Genomic DNA, 18,963 nt, shown 5'->3' with positions numbered 1-18,963 from the left:
GATACGACCGGCGTTCTTCTGTAGCATCATTAATTTGTTTTTTTTGTCAGTTATACGTATATGTCCTTTCATTCTCTTTCAATTTTCAATGAATCGAAAATAATACATAAGCAGACGTGCTTCGATCTATGAATTCATGCATCAGTGGGGTTTATTGTTTCATCCATGGAAAACCATATATTTTTGACTTCAATCTTATCTTTCTTCTTTTGATTTTCTCTCTCTCTTTCTGTTTGCTTGATAAACCCTCACTATCATTGTATCAAGATCCCATCCGCATCCATCATCCAGACCATTCTTATCCCGTGTATCTAACTTGGTTAAATCGACTACCATCCTCAAAGGTAAGCGTCGAGTGGTCTACCATCGATTTTGCTCCGGCAATAACAGACTTACCTCTCTTTTTTTTCCATCCTTCTTTTAGCTTCCGGTTTTCTCCGTTTTCTTTTCGCCTGACAAGTTCTGGATACTAACAACTTGACTTTCTCTCGCCACCCATCCATCCATCTGGCGAAACTGGATGACGTCAAAGTCCATCGCAATGGTGGGACTCCCTTTTTCATCGGAAAACGCTTACGCGTCCTCTTCATGTTCCTCTCCTTTGGATTGCTTCTCATGATATGGTATTCGAGATGTCTTCCCGATTATTGTATTTTGTATTTTATATTTCATGTACATATTCTTTTCGCAGTCTTATCCTCTTTTTTTCCCCACAGGGTTTTTTAGGAGGTTTTTACTGACGCGACCATTGTTTTTTTTTTATCATCATGTACTTTTTATGTTTTTCTTTTCTTTTCATTTGGGAAACCCTCAATATCTGGAATCCAGCTCGAAATTACCGCCACTTCTGGCCACGTCAATATTTCTTGCCTGCTCAAGCTGACGCCACCGATCCATTGCTTAACTGTCCCTGGAAGTAATTTTATTGTCCGCATCGAAGAAGCTTACCTGTGGTCCGTATTCATCTTTTTTTTTCCGGTACACCATTTGGTTCAAAGGCAAGTCCAATTTCTTTTCCTTTGCTATGATGTAATGGACATATACTAATTCAAAAAATTTTCAGTGTAATATAATTCAAGTCATGTCAAGCGATCAAATGGCTATTGAAAACTCAAATAACAAAGGTAAAATATCTTGACGAAATTTGAATCAATCAAAGAGCTTACTAACTCATTTTTTTAAATACCCAACATACCCACACATCTTTCTAGATCTATCATAGCCTGGGCGGGATGGAACTGAGGGGGTCAATCAGTGCTGCTTTGCGCGTGTTCAGAAACAACTCACGTTGCATGGTATTGCCATAAGGTTGTCATTAATATACCAAAGTCTGTCAAGAGTTCTCGCCCAGGTTATGCCGTGTATGCGTTAGGCTTTTTGTCTGACGAAAGTCGCTCAATGTAAGAGGGCGGCCTCCGGTGGCAGGCGGCATTCATTACACAGCGGGTGTACGGCTTGTTAGTTAATAAAGATTCAGGCTCATATATGGTTAATTTGATTTTGCCTGCAGTGGGACGAGGGAGGAAAGTTCATTGTCATTTACAGCGCGGTCCTTTAGCAACCATATACCTTGCTTTGTAGATACTCTTGATATAAACGGAATGCAGGGCAAGTATCTTGTTCTTGACAACAGCAGGATCCACCAGCAATCATTTGTGAGAGAAACAGTTTAAAGAGAGGGATATAATGCTCCTTTCTTTTGTTATCTTACCTCGCCTTTCTAAAGTCAATCGAAGAACGGTACGTGAAGCTTAAGTAAAGTGTGCACCAGGATCCCTTCAGGAACATAGATAATGACCATCTCTCTGATCGCATCATTGAGTCGGCAAACAAGATTACCATTGAGAATTGCCGACGGTGGATTCTTCATGCCCAATCGTTTCGAGAAAAACTCGCTTCATAAGGAGAAATATCCTTAGATATTCTTTGATTCAACATCTCTTGGCTCTGATCCAATATTTTCTCATTGATCCAAAAATATGTTGATGGCCCTCTTTCCGCCATTTTGATCCAAAAAATTTGGGGCTGGTCCAACCAGTCTCATCTGACATTATATGATTTTGTAAAGTGCGGTTGAAATAGGCCCCTTTATTGTTTCATCCACATTCATAAGATCAAAGCACGGCTATTGGATAGATTCGTTTATCTAGACAAACCTTTTTGTTGGACCGGTCAAGCCATTCCCACTATCTCACTATCTCGAGGGGCGGGGTTTATTCTATTCTGGTGGACCGCGGGTGGGGTATTGTTTGATGCTGGAACCATTTTTTTTCTGAAGAAGCAGTGTAAATAAACAATAGAGCGCCATGCACCATGTGTGGTCGATCCCTGACCGGTTTGGAGTGAAACTCCAAAGATTGGGATGGGTAGTTGTAAGATCTAAAAACAGAGTAGGCCTGGTTTCATTCATAGATGAGTTGGTTCTGGGAAATTGATGGTGGTACAAGCGCGACTGAAAGAGGGGGAGAAATTCGGTGATGGGAAAGAAGGGGAAAATTGGATGATGAGTGGATTATCCATGTGCGTCATGTGCTTTCCATCCCAGTGAACAGTTGGTCTTGACTTTTCACACACATGGTCTAGGCACTCTTTTTTCTTTTCTCTCCACTTTTTGCATCCTTTTTCTATATCCCCTTTAGCATGTCTCAAGGAGTTACGGCTAGTAACATTGGCTTTGACAGATTTTTATCGCTGGATACCCTTGAAATCGGCACTAATAAACGGCCCAAATCAAACCCGCCATGTTCCCATTGCCAAAAAGTACATACAATATAGACTTGTCCGATCGCCTCATGACTCATCTTTTTCTTTGCTTTTTCCTTATTTTCTTTTCGACATTCGACTATCCAATCAGGCTCAACTCAAATGCGACGGAGGTAATTGATTCTTGCTTTGCTTACACTATTTTTTGTACCAAGTTATTCACACCGTATTTAGGTCGGCCTTGTCAGGGCTGTGTCAAGCGTGACTTGGGAACAACATGCATCGACGCTGGTTCCCATAAAAAGCAAAAATGTACCGGCGATATTGCAAAACAGTGTAAGACAAATACACAAAAAGCGGGGGAACCGAAAACAAAAAAGGGCCAATTTACTAACCGTGCCATTGTTTTGTCCAAATATTCTTTTACATATCTTCATTGTTTCCTGTTGTCTACAGCCGATGATGATTTACAGCAAAGTCTAGGTAAGTTGTTGATGATATTGCCATGGAAATTTGCATGATGAAAAGAAAAAAAAAAAAGCTTAAATCCAGTTTTTTTTTTTTTTTTTTTTTTTACAGATGCCGATTTCTTGACCCACTCTCAACTATTCAACTTTCCGTTGACAGACATTGGATTTAATTCCCAGACCGCGGGTCTGGAATATGGCATCCTTGGAAACATGTTGGATCTCAGTGACAACGGACGACCACCCTTGCCAAACAATAACGTAAACAGTAACAACAATAACAGCAACAACCATTACAGTTCATATCCCGGATTTAGCGACGCTATTTCCGAGAATACCACCAATTTCCTTTCTTCCTTACTTGCATCGTCCAATGCCTCATTTGCTGCAGCAGCCGTCAACCTTTTCCCGTGCGGCAACCTGGTGAAATCAAACCCAGTTCCCAAGAAATCATCACCGACCTTACCGCCCACACCTCCCACTCCATGCGCCATATCACCTGCTTCCACATCTTCCATCGCCAAACCGTCTCGCGAAAGCCTTTCTTCCACGGCCAATCGTCGAAGGAGACCCAATAGTGGCAATACCCCCGAAGCCGTTTACAACAGCGTTCAACGACCGTTCAATTACGCCGAAGGATTCCATTATTTGATTCAATATGTGCAATCAAAGTAAGCAGTGGATACACTAGCCACGAATTCGGTGAGAGCATGGTTTTTTGACTCATTGAGGGTCATGTAGAATGGGAAAGGAAGATCTGACACGCATCAGTCGTGCATTGGCAATGTTCCGACCGTCGTTCCTAGCATTGATCATGAACTTGACAGAGGAAGATTTGATCTTTATGGAAAAATGTATTCAGCGGACATTGCTGGTAAGAAAAAAAAAAGAATCTGTTGCCTTTTAGAGCTTGAATCGGTGAACCGGACAAAGAATAATAACAGTGAGACATGCATTTTTGTGATTTAGGAATATGAGAAGCTGGTCAGCTTTTCAGGTACTCCGACGGTCATATGGCGACGAACGGGGGAAATCTGTCTTGTCGGGAAAGAATTTTCGCTGTTAACCCAGTGGACAAAGGATATGCTATTTAGCAAGAAATCATATATTTACGAGGTAAGAATTTGTAACAACTTCATCGTGTCGAGTATAAAAAAAAAAAAAGGATCATGGAAACAATACTAAAAACCAAGTAGTTGATGGATAGTCAATCGGCTGTGGAGTACTGGGAAAAATTTGGCAAACATGCATTCGATAATACAGACCATTCCACCATGACGTCGTGTATCCTGAAAACGCCACAACACAAACTGGTCCCTTGTACATTCTGCTTCACAATTAAGCGGGATATCTTTGATTTGCCAAGCATCATCATCGGCAATGTAAGTATGATCCGATTTGCATTGCATAACCGGTACCTAACCTGGAAATGGGATTTTTTCTTCTTCTTCTTCTTCCCTAGTTTCTGCCTATACTTAGCTGAAATTCTTTGACATTTACGCCGTACGCTATCATCACTATTATCTCAACCAATAAATTTAAACTCATAATCATTTTTATTACATGAAAACTGCCAAAAAGTACAGTATAGACGAATAGGCTAGTTTATAGAAAATTAGAATTCGGAACAAAGAAAAAAAAAAGCTCGACATTGACGTGCATTGTTTGCAGCGGCTGCGAATGGTGTTTGAATGAATGGAATAAAGTAATACAAATAGATAAAGATTTCGTTTTTATATATCATGAAACTAGATGAGATCCATGATTCGATGGGGGCGCCGGGGGATTAACAGTCTTTGGCACCTTCAATGCACCATTCGATGGGGATGACGCCTTCCTTGAAATCCGCGAGCTGTGAAAAGACCTTTGGAGTCATGTCAAGGGAATCTATACGCTTTTTTGTTTACTATTTTTTTTTGTTCTCTGTGGCGAAATAAAAAATATTCGACCAACGAAAAAAGTTTTAATGCAGGATAGAGAGGGGTACTTACTTGGTTTGCAGTCTGGACATGCATCCGCAATGATACACGAAGTAGTTTTATCTCCGTACTTGATCTTCAGTTTCTTGTTGCACCAATCACTGTGACTACCGGTGTCACCGTACTGAATGGCATTCTATTTGCATTAAAATGGTTTTCTGTGAGATAAATGAACCCAATTGCTTATTGAAATATACGGTTTGAATAGCTTACCAAGGCACAATACGCGCTGTTGTCATCTTCCTTGTGACCGCAAGATCCTGAAGGGTACGCATGTCAAAAAACGGCCATTTGACAGCCGTGAAAAAAGGAGAGGGACTTACCGATGTTGCCACCTTCTGTCGCCGGATGAAAAAAGGTGCCGTGGCCTTTATATAAGCCGTGAGCGACGGTCTTGACAAAATCATCGACATCACGTTTGACAACGGGTCGGCCCAACACATCGGTGGCTACCGCACACCAGATCAAGATCACCAATAAAGATCGAACCAACATTGTATTTTTTTTTTGTTTAATGTGATGGGAAATTCCAATCAATGAAAAATACAAGAGGAGACGAGAAAAAAAAATTGAAGGAAAGAAGAAAGGAAAAAGTCAATTGAGCGAGCTATTAAGTACCATTCGGATTGACCAGCAACAACAACAACAAAACAGAAAAGAAAACAAGGGAAAACTTCGGGGCAAGGGGTATCATCAAAGAGGTAAGGGGATGTTTTTTTCAAGAGGATCTAGTTGACTTTTTTAATTCTCCACATCTATTGCATGTTCCCAAGCTGGGAAATTCATGACGAACCGGGAATCTCCATGCTGTCAATCCCAATTAAGAATTCACCCAAAAATCCAGACCTTGATGCCATCATCAACCACAAGCAAAGTCCGCCTGTGATTGGATAATGTAATTCATTCTAATCATTTTCCGTGCACGGTTTGACAAAGCTAACCAGTGAAATCGCAATCACTGTGATAGGCTGCTTTTTCGCTAACTCTCAGTTCCTTGCTTCTTGAATATCCTCTCTTACTTTTGTCAATACATACACACTGTGCGCTTAGCCATACCATCGACGGTGTACATGTACTGTATACACTGTCGCGCATGAAAAATACACCATGTTACTTTTTTATTACGTGTGCGACGTATATTGCGCAACCATCAATTCCTGTAAAGGGCAATACCGCCAAAAATAGCCATTAGAAAGCGATCGTCCAAGCACACAATGACATGTTCCATCATCGGACCGAGGTCCTTGTAGGACGAACACCCGAATATGCCAAGGCAACCGATGGTAAGAAAAAAAATTGTTTGCTGTCAACTCCCAAAACGGCTTCCCCGTTTTTCTATCGCTGCCGCGATGTCGTCGGTTCTAGGCAGCGCATAAAAAATATCTGCCATGTTTTTGCATGAGACTACCCGTTTGGTTGGAAAAAGGAAAAGAAAAGAACGAAAAAAAAGGGATAGGTATGACAATTTATTTGGTTAGTTATAAAGAGTGGCTGAAATGACAAAAAAAAAACGAACAAAGAATTTTTTAGATTTCAGTCCAGGAAATCTTGATGATGCCTTTATCGAGATCGGCCAACTTTTCGAAAAGAACGGGGGTCAAATCAAGATCGCCGTGCTTGCATTCCGGACAAGCATCGTTCACGGTAGCAGTAACGTGTTTGCCGTTGGCGGAAATCTTGATCTTTTTACCACACCATTTGCTCTTGGAAGACATGTCACCATATTGAGGATGGTTCTAAACATGAAGGAAATCGTGCATTAATAAACAAGAACAAAGGAATGAAGCGTCTGTTCGTCAATTTTTGGAAAAAAGAAAAAAGTGAAATGCTTACCAAGGCAACAATAAGAGCATCATCATCTTCGTGTTTACCGCAAGCGCCATCGGAGCCACCTTCCTTGGAAGGGACGAACCAGGTAGCTTTGCCATGATAAGTTGATCGTTTGGACAGCACGGTTCGTTCGGCACGAGACATATGACGGTCGGCGTTGGAGGAGTGAAGGGAAGCCTCGGTGGCCAAAATGAAGCAGGCAACAACGGCGAGAATAAGAGAAAGGAATTGCATTTCTTTTAGTCAGGAGTTATATAAACGCACGGATATCGAAAGAGGTGCTCTGCACAAAAGTTAATAAAGAAGGGAAGGAGTAAAAGTAAGGAAAAGCGACGATGTTCAACTGAAGCGACCCGCGCAAGTGTAAAACAAGGGAAAGACGAACAAGTAAAGATACGGGAAGGAACAATGGCGGTGCACGATATTTATATGAAAGAAGAAAAAAAAGTTCCAGAACAGGATAAGCGTAAAGAAGCTGACCGTGCTGTTAATACCGCGGAGTTCCTGTTCGCAGATTAAAAAAGGCTTTCTACTATACACAAAAAGATCTAGTGCAATTGACGGGAAATATTGCCTGCATTATATCTTTGACTCAAGAACGGATCATCCGCCGGTACATTACTTTCATTTCCCTTCTTTGCTGTGACATGATAGCGAGTTGCCTACAAGAGAGAGATGAGAATATTTTGTGGACATGATCCGGGATGAGTTTGAAAAAGTCTCGCGATAAACAAAACTTCAAGGTTCCTTGGCGGACTTTGGCCCTGAGCAGAACAATGCCAATTGAACTTCCGCGTTATTTTGTGTTGCCACACTTTCATTCATCGAGAAGCATCAGGCCACCCAATCCCCAGCCGTCCTCGGTTATTGAGGTGAGATGGAGTGAGAGACAATGCAAAAAATGAAACATGGTAAGTTGAATGGGGGTCAATCCCATCCAACCAATTCTTTATTGCTGTGAAACGGTTGGGGATGGGATGATTGATCGCCCGTGGGATGATTACTTGAAGACATGACCGCTCGTCTTCCGAGCAATGGTGGGGCCATGGCCCCTGTTTCGAACTGATATACTATAGTGATTCAACGATTCGTCCAATTCATTGCAGAAAATAAACACAGAAAAATCCGTGCATTCGGCATCCACTCCAATGCCAGATAGGGTGATATCCTGCCATGCGATTGGATGGGCAAACTTGAGGTGGTGGGCATTTGTCCACAGGATGGGAAAATAAACTGAACCAATGGTTTTTCTTTTCTTGGATTTCAGAGAAAAATAACGGATACTTTAATGAAAAAAATTTTTTTTTTCATGGGTCCGCATTGCCGAAAAGAGAAAAAGAGCACCATTTGAGCTCAGTGGCTATGGCGTTGAGTTTTCTCTTTTTTCTTGTCACCCCATTGAAGGGACCAAAAAAAAAAAAAGAAATACAAATTGGAAAGAAGAGGAAAGGAAAGATCGACAGTAAATTAAAAATTGTTCAACTTGCTGCCCTCATATATAACTTTTGAGATACCATTCATGATGTTCACCAAATAAACTTTGGAGCACGTTCGTATACCTTTTTAAGTATTCCCAGGTGAGTTCGATTGAAGCCCCGACATTTACCGCAGCGACCGCTTTTTTTTTTCTTTCCTGACCATGTTGGCGTAACATTGCCAAAAAAAAAAAAAAAAAAAAAGGAACCCGCCGCTTTACGCAACATTGGATCCTCTCTTTCCTTACCTTACATGTAAAGAACAAATAACAGTCTGTTTGTCGAGGTTCCGACGATGCACAGGCGGGAAAACGAACACCCCCTTCCCAGTGAGATGTCGGCGGAGTTTTCGAGTCTACTATGAAACCAAGCCAGTGGCAATGCTTACCAACGGGCTTTTGAGTTCAAGCCACGCACATAAGTTTATTAAAGCTCACAGAAGAGCTCAAGTCCAAATGAAGCGACAAGTAGATTGAGTTTTTATGCATCCTGAAACTTTGGCTCAACGTCGATTGCTAATAGCTTTCAAAAAAATACAGAAAAAAGCCAAGCGAATCCGCTGGTTCTGGACCACCCGAACAATTTTTTTAAAAAAAAAAAAAGTTATTTAGGGTGGCAACACTTGGCGTCCTGCTAGCCGTTGATCAGATACAGGATGTTTGAGCATAGTGGGAAATAGAATTCAAACCAAAACAAGCTATTGGGTTTGGTGCTGTTTGGATTCGTGATACACAGTAGACGTCGTTTCGCCTATTGGCGTCCCAAATGTAGATTGAGATATAGCTCTATAGTATTTGGTTGTGAAAATGAGGACGTTAAAGTAATCATGCTGCCAGATCGCCTGATGATGTGGTAGGAGCGAATTTATGAAGGTGAATTGGCGTGGGTGTTTGCATTTTTGCAGTTTACGGATGCCGATCTTCTCCGTTTTTCGCTTTATAGTATGATAGACACTTTTGTAGTGAAATCTGCCGCAATAAGCCTGTTTGCCAACGCAACAATTTCAACGTCAGTCCATGTATTCAATAACATGTTGATCAGTCGTTACTGCTTGTTTAACTTGCCAAAGAAAAGGAACTGCCCCGGTAACTTTTTTTTAGAATAAACTAAATCTAATCAATCGTGATTCTCCGTGCTACGCTATTATTGAAAAAGTCTAGAATATAGGTCAACCCAACTCTTTCTTTTATACGAGGTCTAGTAACTGGAGATCATCAAATGAATAGCAAATATCGTGCTTTGACGCGTCAGATTCAATAGAATACTTGCGAGACAAAGAACTTTTGTTGAAGATGATCAGAAGATAATGCGTTCTTATGAATCTTTTTGATCTACGATCAAAATTGACCGATCCAACCATCAGTTTGAATATTGTAAAATTGGGGAACAATATTTGTATGTTTTCCGAATAATCGTTCTGCATCTTCAACCTCTGTATCTAGTGTGCATGCTTTTGAATATTTGTGCTTTTGGCTTAATTTTTGAAGACAGATATTCCTCATTTTCCATGAAAAAAGGGAGGTTTGAAAATCGCTGGCTGGAAAATCTGCGGTTAAGACGGATCATTTTCAGTTGTCATGGGAGAAAAAAAATTGGGGTGCTGTAACGATACAATCTTTCGTTACTGAATTGATCTGAAGTCAGTCATACGTCGTTCCACTGAAGCACAAAAACAACAAACCCAAGGATATGACGCTCTGTCATTGGTATTGATTACGTGATAATGATGGCACATGCCCCACCACGGTCTTCCTGTATGCAAGCATATGTAAAAAGTTTAAAGCTCAATAGGATCGACAAGATCTACCAGATATCTTTTTACATGTATGAAATGACTCACATGAAACTACATAGTTTTGAAAGTGCGTCGCCTATCATAATATAAGAGAAAGCTGTCAAATATATAGCAACGCAGATATGATAAAGTAAGGCTAACTATTGTATCTTGTTCCAAATAAATAAATAAAAAAGGGTGATTTTCATTCATTGTTGGTGTACGCATTACAATATTAGTTGAGCAAAACGATAGGGTTTAAGCATGATGGCTGTATCAGACCGCCAAAAAGGGTGCGTTTGGAATTTTGGTGATACTGATTGACTAGATAAGGTCAGGGGAGTGTCAACGCGTTGATCAGTATGTTTACCGGCGCAGAAAAGTCCCATCTGACGTCAACGAGCAGCAAGTTATGTTCTGTGTATATTTAGAGCACTCTTTGCTATTATTGAAAGTTATTTATCGAGCGTCATAGTAAACATAAAAGGCGGTAAATAAAGTAGATACGGATATGAAAAAACACAATGAAATGCTTTCGTAATGATGATTTGATTGCTGCAATTTTTAATATGATTGTTTTTCAAGCGCTCGATGCAGTCACTGTCGTTCCAGCCGATACCGCGGAACCTCGGTTACGCATATCTGACAAGATGTAGATAAATGAAAAGACAAAAAAAAAGCGAAAATTCATCATGAACAGTAACCAGCAAACAACGTCTTTTTTACCCACATAAAGTTGTTTGGCTACAGCAAAAAGGGATTATATTTTATGCGATAGAAAGGTTGGATGGTTGCCGTGCGCAATAATTATGAGATTGTTTCAATTCAAAGGGCGCCGAAAAGCGGAAGATGCGTCATCGCTTTGTCAATTCCTGCAAAGCTTGTGTTTATTATCAAAAAGATAAAGCATCCCGTTGTTTGACTTTTTTTTTTTTGGAAAAGATCACAACCGAGAAATCAGTATGAAAGGGTGACAATAACCTTGGAAAGTTGGTACTTAGTGACATTTCACTTTTTAAGGTTCAAGGTTATGTGATTTTCAACGTCTTCCCTGAATAAAAAAAAAAAAAAAAAGAGAAAATTCAACTCCACCTCCCCAAAGAAACGCAGGATAGGGGTCATGTAGCTGAGGTGTAATATTTTTTTTTCTGTTACCTTTTTAAAAATGCTTATTCGTAATGTTTTTATGGGCGATCCGTGAGGTGACTTTGAATTTGATATGAACGAGTGAAAGAAAAGGCGTTGAGAGTGATGGGGCGCCCATGCCTCTTCATGATCTCCGTCGAAATCTAATTTGGGCGGAGATTTATTCATGAACTTCTTGGCCGTCGATCTTCCCTTCTCGTCCAACAAGTAATAAGGTAATATGTTTCAGTTTCATTCAACTCATGCCAGAGAAATGAAGCCCCACTTTCTTTTTTCTTTTTTCATGAAGCACTGCATTCATCCATCTTTCCTTACTCCTGTTGATGTTTCTTTTTGCTTTTGATGACTGGTAATTACTCCCCGATGAAGAAAAAAGAGGTTGGATGGATGTCCGATGGGAACGGCCAATATACTTGGAGCGTCGTCATTGACTTCGTCATATGTGAAATGGGAATCTCCGATTGGGTAGACTTCAAGCATATGCGTTCATCTCGTTTATGAGATGTCCTGTTGTGAAATGCGAGGCAAACCTAATTTGAACGGCATTAAACCAAAAAAGGAGGCGGTGTAACAGTGTCATTGACGTCATGGCAATTCCCGATTCGTTGTTCCGGTTTGAATTTTCTTGCTCCGCAAATCAATTTTTTTTTTGGCCATTGACACTGGACTCTGGTTTTTTTTTTTTTTATATATCCTTGGCTTTTTTGGTTCCTTAAATTGACGGATTTTTGTTTTGCAGAAAATCAGTTTCTCTTTCTTTTTTCTTCCAGTTACTCCTTTGTTCAGTCAAACAATCGAAGAAAAAAAGGCCTCTCTTTCTTACTGTCCCCTTATTTCCGTTCATTTCATCATGGGAGATTCCGAAGAGTCGTATTTCAATCTGAAGCAGAAACCAGTTAAACCTTTGTCAGAATGCTCGTTATTAAATCAACCGGCTTCCATCGATCCAACTGCGCCTCTTCCTTCATTGACCCAGCTTTTAACCAACGAACAATCCAAATCCCAGTTGCTTTCCAATCATCCGGCCGCCACCACCACTACCAACGCCAACGCTCCAGCCGCGGACACTGTCGCAGCGGTAGCAGCGGCTACAGCGGCCATGGCTATGGTATCGCAACCTCAGGTACAACCGCCGTCGCTCTTTTTCAGCCACAACAATGACTATGCTGGTCTTAGTCAACCCGCCACATCTTCTTCTTCGGCTGCTGCTGCTGCACTGCTCACGCAACCTGCACCGACTGTGGTGCCTAACGAGTTGACCATCGATGCCAATGAACAAGCTCAAGCGGAAGCTGCTTTTGTTGCAGCGGCCACGGGGACCGACTTTTTCCCTACGACAGCCTCTCTGCCGATGTTGATGAATAACCAGCCCTATCCTCCCACCATGGTTCCCTTGGACGCGACAATGTACCCGACAGGAGCAGGCCACATTCCCGGTATGGTGACGGCACCCAATCCAATGATGAGTAAGGACAACCACAGTAACTATCACCACGGTATCAACGAAGCCGGTCGTATGCGACGAGCATCGGAATCAAGTTCAGCCTCTGATAAAATTTATTCCTTTGTGGCCATTCCTGGTTCACATCCACGAAAGCGACCGCGCAGGCGTTATGATGAAATCGAGCGCTTGTATCACTGCAAATATCCCAACTGCGCGAAATCGTATGGTACTCTGAATCACTTGAATGCACACATCAGCATGCAGAAACACGTAAGCATTGTTGTTTTCTTTTTATTGATTGATATATTTGTTCTTTTGACTGATGTTTTATTTTTATTTTTTTCACAAGGGCCCCAAACGTCATCCTTCCGAGTTCAAGGAAATGCGAAAAGAATGGCGTCGTCAAAAGAAGGAGCGGGAAGCGGCTAGAAAAGCCGCCGAAGAGGCAATGCGACATCAGCAAATGATGCCGGCCCCACCGCCTTTTCCACAGCCGTTACCGCAGACTTATCTGCCACATTATCAACAAATCCCTATCAGCATGGCCCTGAATGGTTTCATTTAAACATTTCTTGTCGTTTGCCACTTTTTCCGTATCTCACTTCTTGTATATTATTTTTTTATTTATTCCACCTTGACCGCTTTTCTTCATGGATGATAAAAAGCGTCCATTCCCATGTTCCCAAGTCTTTCATTTTTCTTTATGCTCTAATTATCTATCCATGTACATAACACAAGGAAAATGTACGTATTTGTTTTTTCTTCCACTCTTGCATATAACATTTATATCGTGCATTCTTCCTCAGCCAATAGAATTAAAAAACATATATGATCCTACTATTTTTATTTTTCCGGGAATTTTGTGTATGTGTTTCGCATTGATGGGATAAGAGAAAATATCCATTGACACCCATTACCAAGAGAAAAAAAAAAATAGCAACAAATGAAAGATGATGTCGTGATGATGTCGTGGTTTTTTTTTTTTTTTTTTTGGCTTTCAATCGTTGTCATACAACCCAACCCGGGTATACAATTTTTTGATCTGTATCACAAAAACAAGAAACTTTATTGTAATGATATTGTTGTAAAAAACGTCACCTATTCAATCATAAAAAAGAGGATGAAAGATAAGCGAATGATCACGACAAGCTGCCTGGTTGGAGAAAATAGGTCGGTGTTGATAATCCATCGGTCACGGCTCCCCTGCCTGGCCTGTTATCACAAACCTTCTTATTGCCCACATAACCAGTTCTTTCTTGTTCACAGGTTTTTTCACTAATTCGTTCGTTTTTCGTTCATATAAACTTGCCCGTATGGATGGAGCAGGGTTATCCCAAAGAGTATCTCGTCCATCCAAGGGGAAGAGACTTTTTTTTTTTTTTTGTTATGCAGGGGATTGGTAAAGTAAAATAAGTAGTGATGCCATTTGTACCTTTCGTACCTTTTTGTGCCTTACTACTGCATGTTTGGAGAGATGGATCTTCTGGAAGGTTTTGTGCTCGATGACGGTTCATGCATGTCATCTACGATTCTCTGTCTATTGGTTTTTCGTTTTGGTTCGTCCTTTTTTGTTTCTGTAATATCATTCCCCACAAATAAATATTTTAATTTTGTGCAAAAAGGAGCAGTGAATTCGTCATGCATTAGGTTCGCATCAAGTGACGCTTCTTGTACGACAAAAAAAAAGAGACAAAACAAGACGAGTCTCCATGAATGACGATGTTTGCTGTCAAGGATACATGATGAGTATTCTTATTTTGTGGCCGACTCCTAAAATTCTTTTTCATTGCAGGCTGCTCCAAGATGACTTTTTTGTCTTTTATGTGCTATTACATTCGTCTTTGGTAACGGAGATAACGAGGAGAATATCAGCCAGGGCATCCAACAAAAAAAAAAGACTTTTTTTGAGTTGAACGAGGTCAATTTGGTTTTGCTGATTTCCCAAATGAAGAAGACTGTGTGTTGGTCAAGGCTGCAATAATGGAGTAGACGGATGCAGGTCCCCGCGTTTCAATGGTTCCTCAGTATGCTGTTTTTTATTGGTGTTGTGTTTCATCATTGTGAGGGAAAAATAATTACAGCGCTCAAAGGTCAGAGTGTGAGAAGATGGATTATTTTTCAAGTGTTTATGCATGTCTCCAACCCAAAAATAAAAAAATTCACAATGATCTCACGCATTTCTAAAGCGCATTCAAACGTTACCCCTTTCTGGTGATAACGATGATAGTGAACAATGACTCTTTTTCATAAGCATTTATTGAAATAAGCTGACTTTTAATCCACGCCATCATTTTATTTCATGTTTTTTGGATTTCAAGCGAAAGATATGAGTGGTGTTTGGTTGACAAGCTCCGTATGAGTTTGAGCCTCCGCCCGCTTTCGTCAGTGACATGTGATGCCTAAGCGGGATGCGAAATCGAGCCAAGGACATCCACCACACCATACCGTAAAATGAACCCTCCACAAGTTTTTTTGGATTTTTTTCATTCTTTTTTTTCTATTTTATTTGTTCTTCGACTTTACATCCAACTTGATCTAAACACGTTTTTATTGATACTACATGTCTCTTACCGAACGACCACGACCACGCACATCATCAACTGCGAGCATGGACGGACGGGAGACACGTCGTGAATTACCCCAAGATCAACCTAAATCGTTCGTCATGCGTTGGTTTCGCGAACCATTGGAACGACTGTTTCCAGGCATGACGGCCGATCAACTAGGCGACGTATTTCAAAAATTCAATGTGGCCAATATCCTGTTCTGCTACTGTATACCCTTTTTCTACGTCTTTTATCCTGCCTTGCTCATGCCGGCCATCTTTTTGCGATCGTTATCACTGGTGGTGGGTTGGCTGTATCGTCTTGTTCTCACGCACCATCATGCTACATTTGGACCAAAACGGTCCAGTCCAAAACCCAACATGCAACGGGCTTCGTCTTCGTACAAATTGAATCCTCCCGACCCAGAACCGTCGTCTGATAATGAAATGAATAACATGTATTTCTGGCTTCAACGATGCTCCATTTGTCTTGATCAGACCTACTCTCTTTGTCTCGAATCGTGTCGCGATCAATTCTGCAAAGATTGTTTTGCCCGGTAAAGTAGCTACCATTCGCAGTATATATACATATATATACCGCACAACAGTAAATGTTCATTGACACATGTATTTTATCATTGATCAACAGATACGTGGAAGAAACAGTCAATGCATCGTGGGGATTAGGGATCACAAGAATTCAATGTCCAGGTAAGGAAAAAAAAAAAAAGAAACGCAAACAAAAAAGAAAGTGAGTGATGACAAGTAACTGGTTTTCTTTTTATTTGGTGTTGTTATTGTTGTTGTTTGATATCATCATTTATTAGTGTGTAAAGATCCTATTCCTGTAAGCGAGTGGAGTCGTTATGTGTCACCCAAGATTGTCAACAAGTATCAGCAATTCAATCAACCTTACCGATCGTTTGCTCGTCATTGTGTATCTTGCGATATAGCCGTCACACCATGTCTCGCGCCGCACAATCAAGACACACCGCTTGAAAAGTAAATAGAATAGAAAAAGAACGATGACCAAACAAAACAGAAACACAAGTGACTGATTGAACTTTAATTTTTTTTTTATTGTTTTCCTTTTTTTAGCCGTTTAAACCGTATTTTGGAAGATTTGGATGAGATGGAAACCCGGTTGGACAATGGAAAGGATAAACTTGCGGCGGCCAAGGAGGTGTTTCGGCAAGCTTGCCAAAAGGGGATGAAATTCCGCATTGGACGCGTTCAGGACTTGTACAACCTCATTATTCCAGTACTCTGTCGGTTGGTGCACGATGAACCTCAACTGTACGCTCAAGCGTCCCACATTTCCAAGCAATTAGTGGCTTTGGAAGTCGTACCGGAAGCGTGGAAACAAACTCAGTTTTGGCATATTGCCAACTTCCCTATTGAACCTTGGTAAGTTTTCCAAACTTGTGTTTTGTTTTTTTTGAAATTGCCATTTATGGGAAGCCAAGTCAAAACGGACTGGATTCACCGAGACATCAAGTGATCTTGTTAAACGTACTCACACCCCGCATGATAGTTCAACATGCGGTCAAACCATATGCTTACATTGTGGCGGTGACTCGCACAAGGGAAATTGTCTCGATCATTTACGTTGTCAGCTCATGGAGATCAGTGACGAAGAAGGATTAGCCACCATCCAATGGAAATTAGATCACACGTAAGTGCCAAGCTGTACCTTAAGATGTGTGCGACTGAAAGGAACCACTTGACTTATCCAAAAAAAAAATTCGCATAGCCGATCGTGTCCTAATTGTCACGTCATGATTAATCGGGATGAAGGATGCAACAAAGTGGATTGTTTATTTTGCGGATATCGATTTTGTTGGAAATGCGGATGTGGTTGGTCACAGGTAAGAATCCAAACACAAAAAAAAAAAAAAATCTTGCAAGCTCCGTAAAAAGAACCTGCCAATTAAAAAAATGATGCTTCGTGGCACAGCAAAAATGCGGATTTTATCAGTGCGGTAAACAACAAGCACAACAAGAAAAAGAAGAAGAAGAAGAAACAAGCTCCATGGGAGAACCTGGCATTATGAATAGCAAGGTATGAGGCTGGTTGATTCTTTTTAATTTGAAACGCATGTGTATGCGGGAAAATCGGGGGAGAAAGAAATTCTAAAAGACCAAATAATGACTTGCTTTTTGGTGTTTCTCCTGAAAATAGGTGGAATTGGGTGTTCCTGATATGAGTGCAATCGATGCACGGCGTCATGCATATTGAGGCTCTCCTTTGTTCACGACGGCATGAATGGTTGTATATAGCTGCATAGGGTCATCCGATCCCGAATTCAAAAAAAAAAAGAAAATCTCATCCACACCTCCTCCTCCCCGTCCTTCCTTCCTTCTCCTCCATTTAAACCCCCCACATCATCCTACCATGAGGGTTGATATTGTACAAAAATGAATCATTTCCCATAACAAATAATATATTTGCTAAACTCTGTTCTTTTTTTTATTTTTATTTTTTCCTTTGTGTACAAACTGAGAGAAAAATATATGTGACAAGAAGATCGTATGTATAAGGAGAAAGAAAAAACAACAAGTCGATGGTTACATATGTATAAGACCAAACATTTTGGATCGGCTGGGCTGGTATATAGAAAAACGAAAAGGGTGGCAAGGGGGTGCTGGGGAAGGACGGGGGACATCGTGTGTGAATAAACAATTGGTCGGTCGAATAGGGAACGATGGGTTGCATGGTTTTTTTAAGAAGCGATCAACTCCAAAGCCAATCGAATATCCTGATCATTGAGCAGTTGTGCATGAATGGAGTCTAAATTGACATCGGTGTCAACAAAGACGGAAGTGGCCGGTTTTTTAGGCATAGGTACTTCGACGAAATCCAGGGTGGCAAATAAATCATCTTCGTCATCGCGTGATCGTTTTTTACCGGCATGATGACTGTCATTTTCGTCATCTTCTTCTTCCAATAGTTCAGGCATGTCATCCCAATCGAGGACAACGGGAGGATCCATGGAAGCCGTGGTGGTGGAGGAAGAGGAGGAGTTCGACTCGGACAGTGGTGCGGTCGGGGCCGGTAAGCCGAGAATGGCCAATAGCTCAGCATCATCCACAACGTCCGGAACGCTCGGTGTGACATGTGATAAATTTAGCAGTGGAGATTCCTGATTGGTAGTCACGGTGGGTGTAGAAGGATTAGAAATCGCAGTCATAGTGGCTGAGTGTGAGTGTTTTTTTTTCGTTGATTGGGTTTTTTTGAAGGCTTTGGAAGATAATTCCTAAAAAGAAAAAAGAAAAAAAAATGGGTAGTTTATATAGTAGACGGAAAGGGAAAAAAAAAACCGGCTAAAATGTTTTGTTGCAAAATTAGGGGGGTGTGAAAAAAAAAAACGTAAAATCCCAAAAAAAAACCTACTGCTTCTAGGGTAACCCAGTGGATCGGGCACGTGGAACTGAAAGTAGGATTGTGTGACACTATTATCGACGATCTTTGATTTCATTGATGGAATTGGTGCTGTTTAGCTGCAAGCAAGTCCGAATTGTGACTTGTCAGTCATTGATTGGTGATGTTTTGGATTCCGCCATTTGTCATGTCATAAAGCAAGTCCGGTCCGACCTTGG

At 40.9% G+C, this 18,963-nt stretch overlaps 6 protein-coding genes across 6 annotated transcripts; 3 read left to right on the top strand and 3 right to left on the bottom strand.

Annotated features, from left to right (window-relative positions):
- The first annotated feature begins 2,490 nt into the window (after nt 1–2,490).
- On the top strand, nt 2,491–4,718 carry BYT42DRAFT_516473 (uncharacterized protein). Its single transcript, XM_051565213.1, has 8 exons — nt 2,491–2,760; nt 2,855–2,876; nt 2,938–3,186; nt 3,283–3,841; nt 3,912–4,044; nt 4,140–4,286; nt 4,367–4,552; nt 4,633–4,718. The coding sequence occupies exons 1-8, from the start codon at nt 2,641–2,643 to the stop codon at nt 4,651–4,653; spliced, it is 1,437 nt and encodes a 478-aa protein (XP_051423379.1). The 5' UTR covers nt 2,491–2,640; the 3' UTR covers nt 4,654–4,718.
- Nucleotide 4,719: 1 nt separating this feature from the next.
- On the bottom strand, nt 4,720–5,866 carry BYT42DRAFT_572565 (uncharacterized protein). Its single transcript, XM_051568628.1, has 4 exons — nt 5,473–5,866; nt 5,363–5,409; nt 5,162–5,285; nt 4,720–5,057 (listed from the first exon to the last, which is right to left on the bottom strand). Exons 1-4 carry the CDS (start codon nt 5,642–5,644, stop codon nt 4,957–4,959), a joined length of 444 nt encoding a protein of 147 aa, XP_051423378.1. The 5' UTR covers nt 5,645–5,866; the 3' UTR covers nt 4,720–4,956.
- A 673-nt stretch (nt 5,867–6,539) lies between these two features.
- On the bottom strand, nt 6,540–7,431 carry BYT42DRAFT_572560 (RlpA-like double-psi beta-barrel-protein domain-containing protein-containing protein). Its single transcript, XM_051568627.1, has 2 exons — nt 6,983–7,431; nt 6,540–6,885 (listed from the first exon to the last, which is right to left on the bottom strand). Exons 1-2 carry the CDS (start codon nt 7,211–7,213, stop codon nt 6,676–6,678), a joined length of 441 nt encoding a protein of 146 aa, XP_051423377.1. The 5' UTR covers nt 7,214–7,431; the 3' UTR covers nt 6,540–6,675.
- A 4,646-nt stretch (nt 7,432–12,077) lies between these two features.
- Nucleotides 12,078–13,687, top strand: BYT42DRAFT_572559 (uncharacterized protein). The gene is made up of 2 exons (XM_051568626.1): nt 12,078–13,088; nt 13,168–13,687. Exons 1-2 carry the CDS (start codon nt 12,225–12,227, stop codon nt 13,381–13,383), a joined length of 1,080 nt encoding a protein of 359 aa, XP_051423376.1. The 5' UTR covers nt 12,078–12,224; the 3' UTR covers nt 13,384–13,687.
- Nucleotides 13,688–15,284: 1,597 nt separating this feature from the next.
- On the top strand, nt 15,285–17,797 carry BYT42DRAFT_572553 (uncharacterized protein). Its single transcript, XM_051568625.1, has 8 exons — nt 15,285–15,920; nt 16,013–16,074; nt 16,191–16,365; nt 16,462–16,770; nt 16,898–17,038; nt 17,117–17,231; nt 17,321–17,425; nt 17,546–17,797. The coding sequence occupies exons 1-8, from the start codon at nt 15,379–15,381 to the stop codon at nt 17,600–17,602; spliced, it is 1,506 nt and encodes a 501-aa protein (XP_051423375.1). The 5' UTR covers nt 15,285–15,378; the 3' UTR covers nt 17,603–17,797.
- On the bottom strand, nt 17,798–18,620 carry BYT42DRAFT_572552 (uncharacterized protein). The gene has a single exon (XM_051568624.1). It carries the CDS (start codon nt 18,552–18,554, stop codon nt 18,087–18,089), a length of 468 nt encoding a protein of 155 aa, XP_051423374.1. The 5' UTR covers nt 18,555–18,620; the 3' UTR covers nt 17,798–18,086.
- Nucleotides 18,621–18,963: the final 343 nt, after the last annotated feature.

This window comes from Radiomyces spectabilis, assembly GCF_025331425.1.
Source record: "Radiomyces spectabilis strain NRRL 2753 chromosome Unknown BYT42scaffold_7, whole genome shotgun sequence".
In the NCBI taxonomy this organism is placed as follows: Eukaryota; Fungi; Mucoromycota; class Mucoromycetes; order Mucorales; family Radiomycetaceae; genus Radiomyces; species Radiomyces spectabilis.
This window is presented reverse-complemented; position numbering and strand designations above follow the sequence as displayed.